The following is a 21,079-nucleotide window of genomic DNA, read 5'->3' as shown; positions in this document are numbered from 1 at the left end:
CACACAACAGCTAAGGTGTATTATTAAAGACATATTTCAACGTTGAAAATGAGTGGTATTCCCATATAGACAGGGATTAACAGGACACAGGTGAACTCAACAGAAAATCAACACTAGGATAGGCTGGGGGACTAAGAGGACACAGGTGGAAACACTGACGCAATCACAAGACTGGTTACACAAGGCAGGTAAAAGTAAGTAGGCAGACAGGAAACACTGGGAGCAATACTACAAAATAAGGGTGACAAATGAGTTGACCTTAAATTCACCTCAAGCAACCAACCTTTCTAGCTTTGCATACAGAATACTATGTTAAGTTAGGCTATAGTGCTAATTTATTTTTGGTTCATTATGAAAATGTGATGGGATGAACTGGACACCATATTCTCAGTAGCCTACACTATTTAATGGGAAACCGCACATCAGGAACTGTTGTTTACACACAAACATTGACTTTATTGACCTCAGAGATTACTTCTGTGTACTTATACTGCATATTATTCAACTCATCATGAGCAGAGCTTTCATTAAAGCCTAATAAGAAGGCTCTGTGACGAGTTTGAAAAAAAAACCTTTTGGAGCTCATAATTGGCAGCCATCTTGCATTTGAAGGTCAATAATAGGTCAAATCATTATATAAACACCAAAGATGTATTCCTTGACCAAAATAAACTCTGAAACCATGTATTGTGCATCATTGTAGGTCAAACCATTAAAAAGTTAATTTTCACGGCAGCCATTTTGGATTTTGGTCTCTCACAAATTTTCCCCGCCCCTTTTAAAAATACACCCTGGCTAAATTTGTTTAATAACCCTCCTAGATGACAAATCCATTGAGAAACGGACCTTTGCTCTCCACGGTCACGGAAGTGCCTCAGATGACCCTACTACTGGCACAGAACATGTGAAAAAGTTTGACATGAAAAAGTTAGAACCACTGGGATATACAACAGGAACAGGACAAGATAAAAAACTAATAGCCCACTAAAAGACAGGTTCTAATAACAACACAGCTCCCATGTGGATCACTTTGATGATGACTTTAGTCTTCTCCAAATATGGAGAGACGGTGGAAAGTTGGCGGGATGTCCTGCATCTATTTTTCTCGACTTTGCATTGCATTTTATTGTAGGCAAAACTAGCTCTAACAGAGCCATGTTTCCTGGATTCCTGGATTTATAGATAGATTACGATGGATTATCTACTGAACATTTCCAGGAATCTCTGTGTGCGTATGGCTGTGCGTGCATGTGTGTGTTGTGTGTCTGTGTGTCCTTTCTATGACCATGTGTGGAGATCCCTGAACTCTTCAGAAGGAGGTCGTGCTAATCAATAATTGACCTTCTTGACCTGTGACTACCAAATTGCATGTCAGATATTGAGTTAGAGATCTAATATACAGTATATGAAGTTCAATGACCTTGTGTTGTAATGTAATGATGATAGTGTATTGAGATTTCACTTTTGCACTCGCCTCAAAGCTCAAAACTCACCATCAAAGCGGCATGGGAGAGTATTACCACATTACAACCTGCTGTGGATGGAATGTTCAAGAAGGAGTGATAGGGCATACCGTATTAGCTTACCTATATGTAAACAACACATTGATTATGTCAATCTATGACTCCTGTAATTAATTGTTTTTTTTCCCTCCTATTGATAGATAGATTGTATATTTGATGAATGTTTCGGAAATATTTGATTACTTCCTTGTGCAATATGTTTTTCGTTCAAAGCATATCTGTAAACACTTTGCCTTTACATGTATTTACACTTTATTGAGCATATAGAGCACACACTGATGTAAAAGAAGTAAGAACACCAATGCAGTTCCACCAACTATTTTACAAAAAGGTACATTTTCTTCATCACAAAGAGTTCTCTTTGATTGTTCTAATACCTGAACTTCATAAAAGAATAGATATTACTGTCAAAATTAATATACTGTACACTACAGGTTAAAATCCTGTCATAAATATATCATTTGTCTTTGGGGGTAAAAACAACAACAATGGCTCTGTAAACACTCCATTTTGAACACTGCATAGCTAGAAGAACCGTGTGCATTACAATAAATACTATTGTATGACACATACAATAGTAGTAGGTACACACAATTGTGTCTGAAATCTCAATGATTCACAACCTACTACAGGAGGAAGCATTGAAGCACCATGATTTCTGTCTTGATTGCTGGTTGACCTATGTCTCCCTCCATTTGCGTTCCCTTCGTTGGCTTCTGGTTGCGTAACAAAACCCAGGTGGACACCAGGCAGTCCTTACCTTCAGGACATGAGCTGAGTACCCTGCACCCCTTACCGCTCAATTAGATCACACGAACACAGGAAGCCTGTTCGTCCCTTCCCCAAAATACCCTGGCCAACGCTTCACATGTCCTAGACCTAGACTCTCCCTCCTGGCACCCAAGATGGAATGAAGTGCAATGAACTTCCCCTCTCAGTCAGAACTGCAGACTCATTCCCCATTTTCCACGGCAGTCTGAAAACAAGCCTCTTCAGACTCCACTTCACGCCCTATCACTCCTCTGTCCTTGTATCCCTTCTTGTCACTTAGTTTGATAGATGCTACTATGCATACTGCATATATGTTGGTTACTTGTTCACATATGTTTTGTTATTTAGATTAATTTTTTTTCTTGACCACAAATGCTAAGAATGTTATTTGATAACATGTCGTGTTAGACAGATACTATATTCTTTTCTATCCTATCCTAGTTTCTTTGAAGCACTAAATAATTGTTCTTCTTTGCACTCTACTTAATGTCACAGTTTTGCATTAGTGCTAGATCTGTGAATGTAACTCTTTATCAAGGCAGTGTATTCAAGAGTCAAGACAGTCGTTCTTGCAGTACCACTAATCAATGTATCATTGAATCAGCCAATCCATCAATCATAGTCAGTCTGAAACCTGATTCATACTTTGTCACATGATGGCGCCACGCGCCGGAAATAGTTGACCTACAACCTCAGCTTGTAAACAGTGGCACTGGCGAAAAGACGAGAGGTTTCTCATTAGGAGTGACAAGGAAGGACAAGTTAGAGGATCAGCCCAGGTTAGAAGGTTTGGGGATAAAGCAAGAGAGGCGAGGTTGAGATGGTTTGGACATGTGCAAAGGAGGGATGAGGGGTACATTAGGAGGAGGATGCTGAAGATAGAACTGCCAGTTAAGAGGAGAAGAGAAAGGCCAAGGAGGAGGTTGAGAGAGGACATGCAGGTGACGTGAGTCACAGAGGAAGACGCAGAAAACGAAAACAGATGGAAGGGAATTGGCCGAAAGAAGAAGAAACTCACAACGTGTTGTGAGATTGTAGGTCTGCTATTGTCGGCGCTTGACGCCGCATAAATTAGGCTTTACATGAATTCAAGGTAGACCTCTTTTTGTTGTTCCTCAATCTCCGTCCTTTTCTTCCTTTCCTCTCTTTCCTTTGCTTTCTCTCCTTCCTCTCCTTCCTCTTCTTCCTCTCTCTCTGCTCCTGGCCTAGTCATAAACAGTTGTCCGGGGTGCACTTCTTCTCCTCCTCCAGCGGGGGGCAGACCACTCCGTGGTTGGCCGGGTGCATGAGGACATAGCGAGTCCGGTGTTGCACGCCAGAGTCTCCGCACTTGCCTTTGCACAAGCCCCAGGGGGACCACACTGACACCTCACAGTCCAGGGGGGTATCTGCAGGGAGAGGGAAGGGGCATGCTTAGTTTACACTGATAACTAACACATCATCTATACCAGTGGTTCTCAAACCTTTTGATTTCAAGGACCCGCATTAACTCTTGAGAGAAATCTTTGAGGGTCCATTTGGAACCACTGATCTTCTGTTGGATATATTGCTATATAATTTGTATGATTTCCCACACATTTGAGTTTGAAATCAGTTTTGATACTCTCATCATGGATTTGTAATGATTGGGTGATATACAAATCAATGAAAAGCACCGTACTTTAGGTTCTGTCCATATTCATAACACTTGAATATTCTGTGAAAATTGCAGATCTACAAGCTCACAACACATTGCGACATGAAACGTTGTGAGCTTGTAGGTCGAAGAGATTTGGTGTAGAGGGAAATACTAAAGTATCTGACACAGAGCCCTGGGGGACCCTGGCCAACTAGGTTTAAGTCGTTAATAACTGGTATAGGAACAATGGATAAATTGATTCATATGAGATTTCCATATGGATATATAGACTGTGTAGCTGTAATATAATAACACTCTTGCGCCATAAATGCACAAGTTCGTATTCTCACGCAAGCCAAAGTAAATGTTATAATGAAAGGGAATCCCATTAGGCTAAGTGGTGACCTGCTTCACATGCAGAGAGCCACATGCATCCGGGTGTTGTTAAAGTATCTTGGCAGCTGTTGTTATTGCCATATAACTCGCTGAAATGTGGAGCAGTCTTTTCTTCTCAACTTTTATTTATTAAGTGGTTTGCTGGGGTGTACGCTTTTCCAGCAGCACCACCCTGCTCCGCAGACATAATAGTTACACACACATGCAGCGGGAGCTGCCCAGTAAAGTGCAGCCACAGTCTTCTAAATATTGCTTAGTGAGCAGGGTCTCTGCAGCAGTTGGGGAATACTCTGTAAGTGCCTTGCTCAACTTAACCACACCACAAGACCTGGGGCAGATTTAAAAAAATCGTCTTCTAAATCCTAACAGTTTTCTGAAAAACGGATGTTGCTACAGTAGGCCTATATCAGTGCTGCTCAAACTTTTTCATGTTAAGGAAAAAAAAAACAAATAATATGTATTTGGCTGACGGACCCCCATCTCAAAATATTTTGTTCCAGCCAGGGACCCCAAGAAGCAAAGATTTGAGTTAAAAGATTTCATTTTATAAGAATATATATATATATGTATACCGGTGTATATATATTATTACTATTTATTAATTTTTTCAAAGATTTGCGATTTTTTTTTCCCCCTTAACCCTGGCTTGCCTATCTTGGGCAAATTTTAAAATATATGTATTTGTTTTGCTGATCTACAAGCTCACAGTGTATCGTCATGCGACCCTGGCGTGTTATGAGCTTGCACTGTAGATCAGCTATTAACGCTATATGTTATGTGATGTACAGTACATAAATTAGTATACTGTAGGGCTTCAGTGGTCAACAGTAGTTGTTCTAAGAAGAGAGAGCATTACTTCTCCACTTCACAGTTTTCCCCAACTGATCCGTGGATTTAAACCAGTAACTCTGTGACTATTGAAACCTGAAATGTTTTACGCTTGGTTCTCATTGCTTTCTTTCTCTGTCTTAGTTTCTCCCACCTGTCCCCTTTATCCATCCCTTCCTCCTCTAACCCTCGCTTACAGTCCTCGGTGCGTCAAGCCCATCAGCCCACCTTATTATGAGCCTGTAAAAAGCTGATATGTATCACAGACTGAATTTGTTGGAGAGGATCTGAAAAGCAGAGGGGTTGAAGGAGGGATGGACGGAAGGACGGATGGAGACATGGAACAGATGGAACACGTAAGTTGAGGCAAGGCTGAATTTGGCATATTCCTTCGTCTTGTGATTCCATTATAAACAGGTCACTGGGAGGTAATGACAGAGAGAGAGAGGAAGAGGGGGGGATACATGGATGGGAGGAAGGGAGAGAGTGGGCAGGGAGGGATGACTGGTAGGAGAATGGTTGAGAAGTAACAGATCACTTTTTGCGGAGAATATATGTAATCTGATTACCCCCCAAAAAAATCCTTTCTGTGTTTTATGCCATTAATTACAAAATTGAGCATGCAATTATTTATTTGAAATAGTTCAAATCAAGTCATATTGCATAGTACTGATGAGACAGAGATTGATGTGGAGAAGAAAGGATAAATGGAGGGAGGGGTAGATTGAAGGGAGGACGCAAGAAGTGCTGGCAGACGGACATTCAGGAAACCACAACAGTTTCTTGGCCCCTGTGTCTTGTTTGTTGACGCGTAGTCAGGGCTACACAGCCTTAATGTGATGCAGAGTTAAAACTTTACAGTTGTTCCATACAATGGATCTGATTATGGCATTGTTCGCTTTACTGCCTGGCTGACGTGCGTCAGCTTTTTCCAGACGTTTTCTGCCACTCCAATTATCGGGTTAAGATGAGTGTGCTGTCAGTGCAGCATATGATGCTAGATTTTTTATTTCTTCATTTATTTTCAAGCAAGGTTTGATTTTAAGTTTTCATATAACTTACAAACGAGATTGTGTAAACACCTGTATTTAGGCCAGGTGCTGGACATCAAGGCAAGAATCAAAAAAGCAAAATTTTGCCGGATAAAGACCTACAGTATAAGGTCAAAACGTTTTACCTTCTTCTCCAAGTTTTCATGTAACACTACAATGCATGGACTGAACAATGGACTCACAACTCCAATCCCCTTCCCACTCCCTCCTCCCATTACTTTTGATCATCAGTCATCATACAATGAATATTATCAATGTACTATTCACAGTTAGACAGGCAGGGAGGCAAGCTTGTTGGTCAGTGTTTCTTTGTGCCTGGCATGTGGGCTTTTTGAACTGTTTAGTAATAAATGATAATAAAGTACCTGCATTCTTCTTCGCACACTATTTTTATGACCCCTTTTTATCTCCTTTCTATTCTTCTCTCTTTGTGCCTCTCTGGTGTGTTCAGATTGCTCCTTTGAAGGAACAATCTTTGTTCTTTCAAGGCTTTTGTAGCGTGATTTGTTGGAATAATTTACTTGCCTGCTCTCAAAATGTTTAAAGCTATTATAAATCGGACGATAAATGAAATTTACATTTTAATGTATTTTGTTAAAGGTGGGGTAAGAGATTTTTTTATTTTGTTAAAATATGTGTTAAAACTATATTCTGATAGTAATCGTTGCTATAGAGTATTTGTTCAGTAACAGGAGTCACCCTGTCTCTCCAGCTCTTTAGTACAGAAAATGCATTTTTCTTACAGTATCTTAATATAATTGGTCCTCAATAATCATCATTATAAGATGGCACAATTTCCGTCTACTTGCTCTTTGTCTCATTGGTAGGCTATGGAAACTACAGCTTTCCTCTTCCTGGTAAGATAGCACAGCAAAATAGAAGCCATTGTTCTCGCATCAATACAAATGACCCCAAAAAAGCCAAACCTGCCTACCAATGATTTTACTGGTTGGCAGGTTTCTGAACTGTCAGCCCTCCTCTGACACACACAGTGAATACAGAAAAGGAAGACAGAAAAGGTGCCATCTTACATTGAGCATTAGTGAGGACCAGTTATATGAAGATAGGTGGAAAATGGGTGAAGTGGTCCTTTAAGAGCTTTTGTCCAACTTACTTATGAGCTTGTCTTCAATCTCGTTGTCCGATGGCAGTAGGTTGGACTGGGTGGGCTCTGCAGGGAGGCTGATGATCTTATTGGTCTTCTTGGTCTTGGTCAGCGTCACTTTGGCGATGGGTGGGAGGTGTTTGAGGCGAGGGTAGAAGAAAGAGTTGGCAGGGTGGCTCGGGAAGGAAGACGTAATCTAATGAGGGAAATGTGAAGAAGACAAGACATGACGGAATATAATAACTGGAGATCTACAGCTCTGTTATGGAATGTTTGAAAGAATGGCTGTCGTTGATAAGGAGGAACACACCACTGTGTTGGAGGAATAACAGGGTATTGGTGGTACTGTATTTATAGTAATTAGTGGTGCAATAGTTAATCGAACTAATCGGTTTAATTGATTATAAAACATCTATTCGTTTTTTTTGTTTAATCAAATAATCAAATCTTTAATTCATATTTGTTTTGAATACTGAAAAATATCCTATCTACAAGCATTGCATCGCAATGCATTGTGAGCGGCTAGTGAGCAGCTATTTTCAATATTATTGTGTGTAAAATAAGGCTGAAGGCGTTAATCAGACTAATCGATTTAGTTCATTATAAAGAATCTATTAGAGTTTTTCACCTCGATTCGAGCATATGATAATGCTCTTCTCAATTATTCGGTTAATCAAAAAATCACAGATCAACTACAAAAGATGAGGAGCAGACAACATGCTATAGTCTCATGAATGTTCTTAGTACACCTTGTTGTCCTTTAGTCCTTATCTTGTTTTAAGGCTGCAGTTTATGAAATAATGTCATCAATGCTAACACAATAGCCAAATAGCATTGAGCATGTGAGTACAGTGAAGCTGACAGAACACATACTATATACATGAACTACTGTAGTAAGTAAAGTGTAAAGTGGATAGCATTTTGTAACATCCAAACACTAATGACCACGTAACCAAACTAAAATACATGTAAAGTGGCTACTGAGACCTGTTACCTTTGTAATGCATAAACAGTGAAGGGCATTGCTCTCTGCCCAGGCTGACTCACCTGTGTGACTTTGTCCTGGGGTATGGTCTCAAAGTTAGGAGAGGAGAAGGTGAACCCGCTGTCCGTTCCTGCATCGTAGGGGAAGAGATCCAGAGAAACGTTCTCTTTCCACTGGTCGCCCTCGCACAGGTTAACACCGTCCATGCCCACGAACCAGTCTGGACTGGGCACGATGCGCGCAATGAATGACAGCTGAGAAAAGAGATTAGGGACAAAAAGAGAGCGAGAGGTGATTTCACTTGCTTCAATTTGAAAAACGCTGGCCAAACAAGAACCTCAATGAACTCTTTCACCTTTCTTCTGCTTTTTGCCAGGAAGAAGTATATGACCTATATTTGCGCTCATCTTGCATTTCTCTTTCCTCCAAACTCTGCTTCCATCACTTCTGTGTCCATCATCTCCTCCCACCTTTCTCCTTTGCTCCACTCCAACACTAACTCAGATGTATCCCACATCTTTCATGACCCACCAGGATGCCCAACAGTAGGACATACCAATTATGAAGAGTTTACTGCATAATTAGCCTAATGATGTAATGCAAGCGTAATTCTCATTTTATTCCATTTTGTACTACACCAGGGGTTACCAAACTTTAACATTCCAAGGACCCCTAAATAGCCGTATCCTCTCGCTGCGGCCCTCGTTTTCGTTTTTGCATTTTTTAAAATAGCATTAAATAACAGATCTACAAGCTCACAACGTTTCGTAGCATGACACGTGAGCTTGTAGATCTGCCAAAAATAGGGAAACTGGTGCAAATAATGCTATGAAAGGAAATTTTTTTTTTATAATATTAGTTTTTTAGTTTTTCATTTTCCCATCTTTTCCTTTCTTTCCAATTGGCCCCCACTTTGAAAAGCAGTGTACACCCCTCAACGTGCCAGCCACTAGAGACACTATGGAAATCCTTCTTGCCAGTTTAGCATTGTTATGTAATATGCCCCGCTGTACATTTTAGTTGGCTTCACCTTCAACTGGGAATAGAAGTAGACTAAGTTATTGCCAGGCTGAAACAACAGTGGGATATTAAGGAGCCTAGGTCCAGCACTTAGTCTAGGGATAACCTTGAGGTTTTCCAAGTTGTTCCGGCCGGAACCTAAATAATTGATTTTATCTTCAAACTTCTGGTCCACAATATTATTACCTCTCATTCTGCAGCTGCATCACTATTAACCATTATTCACATGTAGGCCAATTTGCTCTTACCTCATACTCAGTGGGCGTTCCCACCCCCCCGAATATGATGCAAGAGCAAAATGGCCCCCATGTGAATATAGTGTTTAGATAACACTTTTGGTCTCACTGCTCACTGTTTGGAAAGAAGCCAAGCGTTAGAGCAGCTTACATATGAGTGCCTGGCAAAGACTTCGAACGCGGTGTTCATCTGTGCGGTCCCTCCCAAGGCAGCGGGAGCTGAGAAGACCCCGTATACACTCTGGATGCGCTCACCGGCCGCCTGGACTTCCTTCATCAGCGTCCAGGCCTCGCCTTTCTCTGTGAACTCCCTCACTCCGTTACTGGCAAAGTCATTACGCTGCCATATGTGGAAGTCAGAGCTGTGGGTCACCCCTGAGAGTGAAGAGATGGGGGGGTGGGGGGGAGGTAGAGAGATAGAGAGAAAGTAGAGAATTTGACAATGTGAGGGAAAAGACTTGAAAACGTTTAAAAGAGGGAGGAATAGCCAGCATTATAAGTACATAAATATGGTGTGCATTAGTTTTAGCTGAACACATTGGTACATCCTGAGCATTCATTTAATGCTGAGTCTATATATTGACTCATTAGACCCCCGTCTTTACAAGGAAACACTACCCATCCTCTCTACCTGGCCTACTTGTTGTTAACTACAGTAGTTGTACGAACGCTTGTTTTATTGTTGTATTGTTTTATTGGATCTTGTTTGTTTTAGCTCCTGCTCATTTGATTTTGCTGTTTTCGTCTCATCTGTTTAAGGAAATAGGTAGCTGATATAATGCACTTTTACCTTAGCGCTAGGTATATACTCTTGGTTGCTTGTTTTTGCAGAAAATGCACTTAAGACTTCTGGTGATTAGTAGTTTTCGTTCCCTACCTATGTTGAATGCACTTATTTATTGTAAGTCGCTTTGGATAAAAGCGTCTGCTAAATGACTGTAATGTCATGTAATGTACAAAATCAAAAGTATTTTAAGGATTTCACTGTGAAGGCTATTCTTCAAGTCGGTGAACAGTGTGCACAACGAAGGCTGAAGAAATAGCTGCACATTACTGTCAGGGTAACTGAACCAACCAGAACACTTGTCTGGCCACTCACTCACCGATCAGATTTGACCACTGTGCGGGGGGCCGGTAGACCGGGTACTGCTTAGGGAAGGCAGCTTGGCTCCACTTGCCGGTAAAGCTGAGGCTGTAGTGGGCGGTGTCGGAGGCGGTGCAGACGGGCGTGTCAGTGGGTACGGGCGTGGCCTGAACGCCGTACCCCAAGAAGATCAAGGTCAGCACCGAGGTCACGCTGGAGAGACTCTGGAACGCTCCAGAGACCAAACACAGGGGCTTCGTGGTGTCCATGGTAGTGTCCAAGGTCTAGGTTAAGTGGGATAAAAAGGGAGAGAGCCGTCAGTGGGGCCATTTTAGAATGTATGCCATGATGCAATGTGCAAATCACTGGGACTTCATTGATGCTTCCATCAAACTCAGATGTAGCTGAGAGTTTCCTATGCAATATTGCTGCTATTTACCTAGTCTACTGTGTGGCACCTTTACGCCCGCTCAGAGAGTATTTAGAGACAACTTTTAACCACTGTTTGGAAAGACCTACCTGCTCAGTTCTCTGTGAGTGATGAGATCTGATGTTTTTCTATGATTTATGTACAGTGTGCCACAAAATGCAACGCACACTAATACCGCTTTGTTCTCCTTGTATGAGAGTGGGTGTATGAGAGTTGCATCTGCCCCTTTATTGCTTTATGCTTAATTGAACCGAAGCCCCTTGGCTGCCCGACCCCCGCTCATATATGATGACAGGAGGAGAGCGAGTGTTGAGGGAACAGATGAGAAAGGGCAGACGTCTGGCAGCAGCATCAGCCACAGGTTTTAACAAGCATGCCCTGTTAGTCACAGCCAAAGGATTTCACACCACCTCATTTTCTACAACTCAGCTGTGAGCTATAAAGCCCGTCTTGGAGAGGATGATTGGTCGCGAGGGTTTTAACATGAATTCAATTCAGCTGTCACAATGTTCTGTGGTTGCCAGGTTGTCTATGCAGTCAGCCATCTTAGCTGACACATCATGTGCGAGGAGGCCTTACATTACTGACAATGTGGCAATTTGTACATTACTGACTACTCAGCAATTCTGATAAATGTCTCTTATGCCATGTCTTACTTTGCCTTGCCATACAACATTTTCCTTGAAATATACATGTTTTTGGCATGAAATTACACAATGTTGTTGCATAAATAATTTCACTGTTACATGCATGCTTTGCAGTGCCCTGCAACACAGATGATGATGTTCTCGTTCATCCATTCCTTCATTCATTCATGATGTAAATTAGAAAACAAGTATCATGCCTATACTGTTATAGAGAGATGGGAGGCGATACAATGGATAGACTACTCACTGGTTCTGCCCAGGGTTCCAGATGAGAGATGGATTGCAGAGGGGTTGAGGAGGAGTGGAGAGGTGGACTGCTGAAGTGGAGAGGAGGAGAGCAGGGCTTGTGGCTGTCTGGAAGAGGGACTGCGATCTCTTAAGTCCACTTTCAGCCCTTTTATACCTTCTAGGAGGTGTCACCCGCTTTCTCCCCTCTACCTCACTACCCCTCCTTCCCTACCCGCTTCCCTACTTCCCCCTTCACCCACCCCCACCTCTCTGGCTGTCGTCTCATTCACCCAACCCAATCCACCCCCTCTCACTTCACTTCACTGCCTCGCCTGTCTTTTCCTTTCTCATTCTCTCTCTCTCTTTTTGCCTCTTTTTACATCTCTCTCTTATCTCTCTGACTTGATCTTTTTTTTCTTCTCAGTCTTTGCCCCCTCGCTGGTCTCCTCTCCCTGTCTCTCCCTCTCCATTTGAAAAGCTATCGGAGTGGCTGATCTGTTCAGCAGGTCTGGAGACACAGCCAGGGGTCATGTGTAGCTCAGTGGGTCGAGCGTCAGATCACAGTATGCAGGGTCTCCGTCTGCCACCAAGTACCACACAATTATGACAAATGGGAGCTCATGTAGTGCTTTAATAGAACTGTCTAGAAGTCTCTTGTTGGTGGGTAATGATATTTTTAATTGATGTTCCTGCCTCTTAGGGAAATAACATCGCTGGAATTCTCGACGTGATGCCCACTGCACTGGGGCCAACCGGTATCGTTTCAAAATCCCACCTCTGCGCAGAAGTCACATGTTGACCTCTGGCCAAGACGCGTCACAGTTTGCAAAGACGAGAAACAGAGGATACTGTGTTTGTCACATGATGTTTTATGGGGTGTTAAGCGTTGGGGCCACACCTACTGTACAGTAGGCGTTGGACGGCAGAATAAGCAGCTACAGTAGTTTCTCCTGGATGCTGTGTGGGCTGCCTCTCAGTTTACCTGCCAAGGCATTAGAGGGGGTGCTTGATAATTAGCTTGCAGACATGTTGGCAATGCCAAGTGGTTGGAGATGGCAGACAACCCGCCTGTAGACAACTCCTGTGTGGCGCACACAACTGCCATCTGACCCACTTACCTTGCAGGGCCCAGCTCTAGAAGAAGCAATACACACACACACACACACACACACACACACACACACACACACACACACACACACACACACACACACACACACACACACACACACACACACACACACACACACACACGCACATGCACACACACACATGCACACACAATCTGCTGAATCAGCTTTTAAAGTCCTGCCCACATCTAATGATTTCCATATGCTCACGTTTTTCTCATAACACATATCACTCCCTCCCACCTACTGTACAACGCACGCCCGCACTCACTCTCCTCACACACACACACACACACACACACACACACACACACACACACACACACACACACACACACACACACACACACAGACACCTGACCCTTCGTGGTTGTGATTTTATTATCTGATTTCCAGAACCCAGTAATGTTTTCAACTTGGACTGTCAAAAACTGTAGTTCTTGTGTTTTATGTGTTTAAACCCCCTGAAAAATCAATGCGGTATGACTTTACAGTGTGAAACTTTGTAATTGTTGCACACCATAATTGATCGCAAACGGTAATCAACTTGTAATTGTGACATATACCAGGATGTGTGGAACTGTGTTATGTCGAGGAATTCTACCACGATTCGTCCTGAACTCAGGGCACATCCATATGCAGTATAAGGCAATGCATCATTTTGGCAATTATGACTAGCATTGTTTTCACTTTTTCTATCCATATTGGCTTTGTGCCATTTGCCTATTCATATACACTGCTCAAAATAATTAAGGGAACACTTTGATCCCTTAATTTTTTTGAGCAGTTTTCGTTAGCATTATGTACACAGTTCATGAAAAAAAAACTCAAAAGAATTAAGGGATCAAAGTGTTCCCTTAATTATTTTGAGCAGTATACTTGCTAAAAGTAATATTGCCCATGTACTGACCAGGACCCGGGTCATACCAAAGACTATAAAAGTGGGACCCAATGGCTCCCTGCTTGGCACTCGGCATCAAAGGGTTGGATTGGGGAAAGTCCCTGTGAGATACTAGCATCGTGTCCAGTGGGTGTACTTGTGCATCAAGCTGCCTCACACTAAGAAAACAGGAGATAGGCTCCTGCCCTGTGGGCTTCATGGCTCGGCAATGCTTACTTACTTACTTACTTGCTTTACTTTCCAGGACCACACAATAACAATTGTTTACAGTGTTTGTAATTCCATTTCATTTCATTATTGGCAGCATGCATTGTTTTTCCTGATCCTTTGAGTCCAGAACACCTGCAGGGAGCTTGATTTACAGGCTATGGTTTGTCTGGGCTGACACTTTCATTTGCAACTTTCTTTGGCTGCAAATATACACTGCTCAAAATAATCAAGGGAACACTTTGATCCCTTAATTCTTTTGAGCAGTTTTTGTTTGCAGTATGTACACAGTTCATGAAAACTCAAAAATAATTAAGAGATCAAACTGTTCCCTACATTTCTTTGAGCAGTATAGATTATTTACTTAGCAATTACTCTATTAATTACTTTTTTTAACGAAGCGAATAATCGATTAAGCACTTAAGCATTATCTTATTCTTTGCCGTACAACGGTGTCGTGCAAAAGTAGCTAAAAACATGTAGATTGGCTATTTTCACTACTTTTGAAAGATTTTTGCTTTTTTTTTTACTTTTAAGGACATACCCAAAATAAGGATTGATTATTAATCAATTATTTTATTAACTTATCGATTATTGATATATTATCGATTAGTTTGATTAACTATTGCACCCCTACTTTCCATACATTGTATCAGCTCGCCTAGCCTCTACTCTGTTTAATTTGGTTTTCCACTGCACTGATCTCTCTTAATTAGAGCTCATCATCCAGCAAACATACACACACAATGCAGTCTTATCTCATAGATTTCTAACACACCACTAATTACACACACACAGGGACATCCTCGCAAAGAGAAGATACAAAGTACAAATATGAAACAATAAATGGTGGCCTCAACAACAGTATTCACCACTCGCAAGCTTCCATGGAGTCCGTCCATGGATGTGCGTCTATCTTTGTTTGTGTCCCTTGTGAGGAATCTGTGACCAGCAGCATTTACACACCACCATTGGGTATAGTCTCAGTTCCGCTCAGCCCACATTGAACTCAGACGTCTGGGGGTACTAACAAAAGTCCCTGCGTGTACCAGGTACTAATGGAAAGACACAAAATTAGGGTAGAGCTGATGCGTGCTGAGCCGGGACTATGCAATGGAAGGAAACATAAACAGGGCTGGGAACCAGCCCTGTTATTGTTTTGAAGGAAGTAGTAAATAGTTACAGTAGGGAGGAGGGCTTGAGATAATATAGGTCAGGACAACCCAAGAAGTCCTGTGGTCGTAGAGTGAGGCTAATCATCAGGTGGAGTGGTGGTTGGTCTTAATTAGTATCAGTAAGTGTTTGATCTACTGTGATATTAGCCACGTTCAACAACCTGGCCTCCCTATTCTGCGCATTTTATTACAGGCAACGATTTTCAAAACATAAAAAGAAATTACATTTCTTTTTTACAAGCTCACATCACGTCACGATTGATGCGTTGTGAGCTCGTAGTTTGGTCATTATCGCCACGTGACTCCACCACACGATGAAAGTATAAAATAGGGCTCAAGTGGTGTGAGGAATTCAATGTTGTTTCCCCACAAGGCTGCAGGACTATTAGGTATTACTAGTAGGAGATCATTGGTGCAATGATGCAGCCAAGATCAAATCAGTTTGTATTTGTTGTGGTATTTGGGTCAAACTGTTGGAGCCTTGTTGATTTCAGTTGTCAATTATTTGTACGAGCTCTTGTTTTATTGGATCTTGTTTGTTTGATACACTTATTTGTTTTAGCTCTTGCTGATTTGATTTTCAATATTTGTCTCAACTGTTTAAGAAAGTAGGTAGCTGATATATTGCACTTTTACCTTAGCGCTAGGTATACTCTTAGTTGCTTGTTTTAGAAGAGAATGCACTTAAGACTTCTGGTGATTAGTAGTTTCCTTGCCTACCTGTGTTGAATGCACTTATTGTAAGTCGCTTTGGATAAAAGCGTCTGCTAAATGACTGTAATGACTGTAATAATGATGCCATGCTGACATATTGAGGTTAGACAACACGCTCCATATTTGGGAACTCCTTATATGGTTATGACTGAGTCATAGTGACATGAGAATAAAAATATTCAAATGTTCTGTCGATTCGTTGATATGAGAAATAAAGTATAAAAAAAGAAACTGCTTCTCGATTAATCTATTTGTTTTTAATGTATTTTTGGTTAATTGACCAGCCTTAACCACAGTATCTCTGGATAAATGTCTCTAGCCCGGCCAGGAAGCTCCAGGTCCCGGAGGGGACTGGGGACCAGGGGGCTGCCATATGGTGTAACTGTAAAGGACCAGACAGCATGTAAACAAAATAACAGCGTTTGTTGATGTAGCGTTAAAAAGGCCAGCGTTGCCACGGTTGCAGGATTTGAGGGTCAAGGTTGTGACCCAGATGGATGTTGTACAGTAATACAGGCAGACAGGGCGGCGTCACCCACATACAGTACATGTTCACACCTTTTGCGTTGTGCAGGGTCACACAGACGGACAAACAGACATGCAGAAAATGTGATATACTGTATATTGTCGGCAGAAACCTATTTCTATGTGTTCGTAACTATGCCTTACTTTGTTGTTGAAGAGTGACGTGAGTAAATAGCTGAACTACAAGCTCGCAACGTGTCGCACCGTGACACGTTGTGAGCTTGTAGATCTGCTGTTTTAGATATTTCAGAACTTTTTTTAACTGTGGTTTTTATAAAAGTATTAACAAGAGCTTGTGACCATATTGACTACATCGGATCCACTGGAACTCAGGTTCTTTTTCCTATTCCCTGAAAAGTAACAGTTTTGGACACACAAGGTTTCTACCAGACAGCGACGATATGATAACATGTACGTACGCACACATAATACACAAGCATACCTACAGACAAGAAAATAACACAGATATTCAGTTTAACACAAAACCTGACATTCACGCAAACACACTTTCAGACACACTTCTCTCTGACACCTGGTCAAGACATTCACCTCCCTTCACACTGCGGCTGCACCTAGCCTCTGCCCAATGGCTCCCCGAGGCTTTGTTAAGCCAATAATCACCAATGATTTCCGAGGACGATTTCCTCTACTGTGTGGGAGCAATCTGCGTCTGTGTGAGTCTGTGCGTGCATGCGCACACGAGTGTGCTTGCGTGCGTGTGTGTGTGTGTGTGTGCGTGCATGTCTGTGTGTTCGTCCTTGTACTTGAACACGTTATGCACATTTCAAAGTGCAGGTGTGTCTTTTGGGGAGGTGTGTGTTTGTGTAAATCTTTTGCGTGTGTGTGTGTGTGTGTGTGTGTGTGTGTGTGTGTGTGTGTGTGTGTGTGTGTGTGTGTGTGTGTGTGTGTGTGTGTGTGTGTGTGTGTGTGTGTGTGTGTGTGTGTGTGTGTGTGTGTGTGTGTGTAAGTGTGCATTTGTGAAGTTTGTATGTAAATTCAAAGTGTTCATGCGTATCCGGGTGTGTAGGAGGTGTTCTGTGCATTTGGACTTTTTCGTTCTTTAAGTCTGTGTGTAGGTGTTGTGTGTATGAGTTTGTGTATACTGCGTAGGTGTCCTGTGTGTGTGTGTGTGTGTGTGTGTGTGTCCTGTAGAGCTAATGGAAGCTGCAGCTTAGAGCAGAAAGAGGAGACGGCAGGCAGGTGGGCTTCAGTCCATTGTGGTGATATTGGATATCCACAGTGCACTCCTCTTGACTGTGTTTTTACTGTAGTGGACTGTCTGTGTCCAACTCCAACTGGCATCAATCCAGTTTTGGACCAAATGTATTCATTATAGTTGGTTACGGGGTAAAATTGTATATACTATACTGTGTATGTATGTATGTATGTATGTATGTATGTATGTATGTATGTATGTATGTATCTCTCTCTCTCTCTCTCTCTCTCTCTCTCTCTCTCTCTCTCTCTCTCTCTCTCTCTCTCTCTCTCTCTCTCTCTCTCTCTCGTGTGTCTACTGTATGTGTGTAGTCTGTGAACGTATATACCTTTACATAGAACATTCAAATATTAATTTAGAAAATAATATAGATAAATCTACAGTAGACGGGAGAAAAGCATGTTATGATGTTGACTTAGTGTGTATCGTCTGAACCGACCGATCATGAAATACTGCTTAAAGCTTTTCATCCATGACCAGGAAGATATAAAAAAACCCCATATGAGTTCAGAGGCCTGGGTCTTAACTGCTACAGTACATCGTCACTGAGCAAAACGTCTAACTTCCATAGTGCTCACTCTCAAACAAATGATGTGGAATTCAGATGCTATAATGTATATCAGATGTCCGGTAGGCCTGAAGGCAACGTGTTGACATTTTATACTGTATGCCCCTCCTGTTAGACTCTTCTGTTTCTCACTGGTGTTTGATTGTAACTTGTGAATGTGAACGTTGTGAATGTTTGCACCATCAATCATTGGAACCCCACTGCAACAGAACAAGTCTATACTGGGTATAGATCACAACGGTTGTATTAATCCAGGTATTGTATGTACAGCATTGCACATTGATAGTGCATACAGTAAGAGACCTGGCTGGGCGGCCTGTCCTCCTTAGTCACTTCTGTAACTGTCACAGGCTTGTTTCCCATAACAGTAATAGTGGTTAATTAGACTAATTAATTTAGTCGATTATAAAAATAATCTATTCAAATTATTTTGTGTTGATTAGTTGCATAGTTGCAGCCCTAAACAGGAGCACAAATCTCTGCCAGGAGGCATACCATAATAATAATAGCATTGTGTGCAGTAGGTTGTCTACGTACAAACATGAAAGTAGCATGGTATGTGATTACCATCTCCACTGTCTGCCGCTTTACATTGTCTTTTACATTGACATTTTGTCTACCTTTCTCATCTTTCTCTCAGATTTCTGTCATTCAAATATCTCTGTAATCCACAAAGTCTGATTGTTGATCCCTTGTGTCAAATGTTGGTGTCGGGTGTACCTACAATGTTGGTATAACTGAGAGATTCACTGAAAAATATATATGATTTTTACATGCATAGATTATCAGTTAATGCAACTTTAACAAGTTGGCATTTCAGTGTCGCCCCTTTATGGAGGGCCGAATAATCTGCCGTAATTGGCTTGTGCCAGTGAATTTAATACCTGTGATTTGGCTTGTAGCTCTGAGAATATTGACGGGACACAATGGGTGCCGTGACATGACGTGCAACGGGGCGCGACGGGCCGCGAGATAACCCCACGTTTGCAACTACTATCATCTGCGCACTTCACCGGGTATGGACTAGTAGTATAAATCAATGACTGAATTATTGCACTTGTACTGAGTACACATTGAGTGCAGGGTCTTAGGGGCATAAGAAAATGGTCTTTATAGGCTGGAAGGTAGTTATACTGTAATTGCACGTTAAAAAAATCATGCATTTGTATTTTCTTTATAATAACCTTCAATTTGTAGTTCTTTTAAACCAATTTGTGTGGAGAAAAGTCATTTTTGTCGATCTGTTTACCTCACTCATCATGACATTATTTATGTTGTTTTCCTCTGTTCTTCCTCTTAATATGTCCGTTTTGAATGGGCCAACTGTCTGTCCGTTGCTTTGTAGTGTTTTGGAAATTTGGGTAGTTATGGCAACTTGTGCAAACATACAGTTCATCTGTGTCCTTGAAAATTTATCGTATTTCGTTTATTTACATTCTTATTTCCCATTTCCTGTAACTGCTTGGTCTGTCTTTCAATCTCTGCTGCCATACTCCTTGTCGTAATCTCTTTTATACTTTTTAGGCGGATAATGAACACGCTGTCCATGTCTTGCTCATGTTTTTAACGTTTAGTGTTAATAATTAACTGTTCGTAGTTTCTTTATTTGTAATTTGTATCTTTTGTATATTTCTGTTATCGTTTTTTTGTGCTTGTTTAAGTTGTTTGTTGTTTTTATACAGCTTAGGCCTCGTCTTGACTAGGTTGCACTTGTGAAAGAGGTCTCGAACCTCAATGTGATTTTCCTGGTAAAATAAAGGTTACATACTATACATGCATACATGCAGTCTTGTTCTAACCCAATAGAGAATATCACCCTCTCCTGCCCCTTATTATAACCCAATAGACCAATACCACTCTCTTATTATAACCCAATAGACAGATACCACTCTCTTATTATAACCCAATAGACAGATACCACTCTCTTATTATAACCCAATAGACAGATAGTCAGATACCACTCTCTCCTGCCCCCTATTCTGTCTTCTTATAACCCATTAGACAGATACCACTCTCTCCTGCCCCTTATAACCCAATAGACAGATACCACTCTCTCCTGCCCCCTATTCTGTCTTGCCCCAGCTCTCTGTCCTCTATCTCCCTGTCTTTTCTTTCTCTTTCCTTTTTTCTCTTCTCTTCTATCCCTGACCCACTAAGTTGAGATCCCTCTGTTTTTCCCATCATGCTCTCCTCTCGCCCTGCGGTGAACCCCCGGCCGGAGGTATAAAGGACATGATTTACAGGGCCTCTCCACAACCAAATAGAAAAAAAAAATGAAATGAGAGATCCATTTCCAGTGTGGTAGTCTTGTCATTTCACTGTGAGTTCTGCCCCCCTAAAACCTTTTTGACTTGATATATGACTCTCTGGCACCCGCACGCCGTGGTCTCGTTTTGTCGAGGTGCAAAAGTTCCAAAATCCATTTCCACTGGAATTGAAAACAGTGATAAAATGGACATGGCCTGTCTGCAGGTGGGTTTTGTTGACAGGCCTCTTGATGGAATGACTTGGAGAAAACATGGAGTTTGCGTAGGTTGAGAGATGGTCTGAAAGAGAGTGTAAAAGTGTAAAAGAAAAGAATGTTCTTAACAGGTGTCCATTAAGCCTGATTTGTGTTTAATGGACAGCTGTCCATGACACTTCAACACAGTTGAAAATACGTTTTTTTGCTTAGTTTCTTTTTTCCCCCTTTTTTTCATGTGACTTCATTTATAAGATTT

General features: G+C 41.6%; 1 protein-coding gene across 1 annotated transcript; it reads right to left on the bottom strand.

Moving 5' to 3' along the window:
• Positions 1-1,757: 1,757 nt before the first annotated feature.
• On the bottom strand, positions 1,758-12,053 carry spon2b (spondin 2b, extracellular matrix protein). The gene is made up of 6 exons (XM_080416248.1): positions 11,943-12,053; positions 10,638-10,902; positions 9,686-9,909; positions 8,341-8,532; positions 7,303-7,489; positions 1,758-3,682 (listed from the first exon to the last, which is right to left on the bottom strand). The coding sequence occupies exons 2-6, from the start codon at positions 10,885-10,887 to the stop codon at positions 3,504-3,506; spliced, it is 1,032 nt and encodes a 343-aa protein (XP_080272374.1). The 5' UTR covers positions 10,888-10,902; positions 11,943-12,053; the 3' UTR covers positions 1,758-3,503.
• Positions 12,054-21,079: the final 9,026 nt, after the last annotated feature.

The sequence above is a fragment of the Gymnoscopelus braueri genome (genome assembly GCF_963280865.1).
Source record: "Gymnoscopelus braueri genome assembly, chromosome: 20".
Taxonomy (NCBI): domain Eukaryota; kingdom Metazoa; phylum Chordata; class Actinopteri; order Myctophiformes; family Myctophidae; genus Gymnoscopelus; species Gymnoscopelus braueri.
This window is presented reverse-complemented; position numbering and strand designations above follow the sequence as displayed.

Excerpts from the sequence above, each read along its gene's own strand:
- spon2b (XM_080416248.1), bottom strand. The coding sequence starts at position 10,887 with ATGGACACCACGAAGCCCCTGTGTTTGGTCTCTGGAGCGTTCCAGAGT. Across the intron at positions 9,910-10,637 it reads ACAGTGGTCAAATCTGATCG|GGGTGACCCACAGCTCTGAC; the intron begins GTGAGTGAGTGG and ends CTTCACTCTCAG. Across the intron at positions 8,533-9,685 it reads TCTTTGCCAGGCACTCATAT|CTGTCATTCATTGCGCGCAT; the intron begins GTAAGCTGCTCT and ends CTCTTTTCTCAG.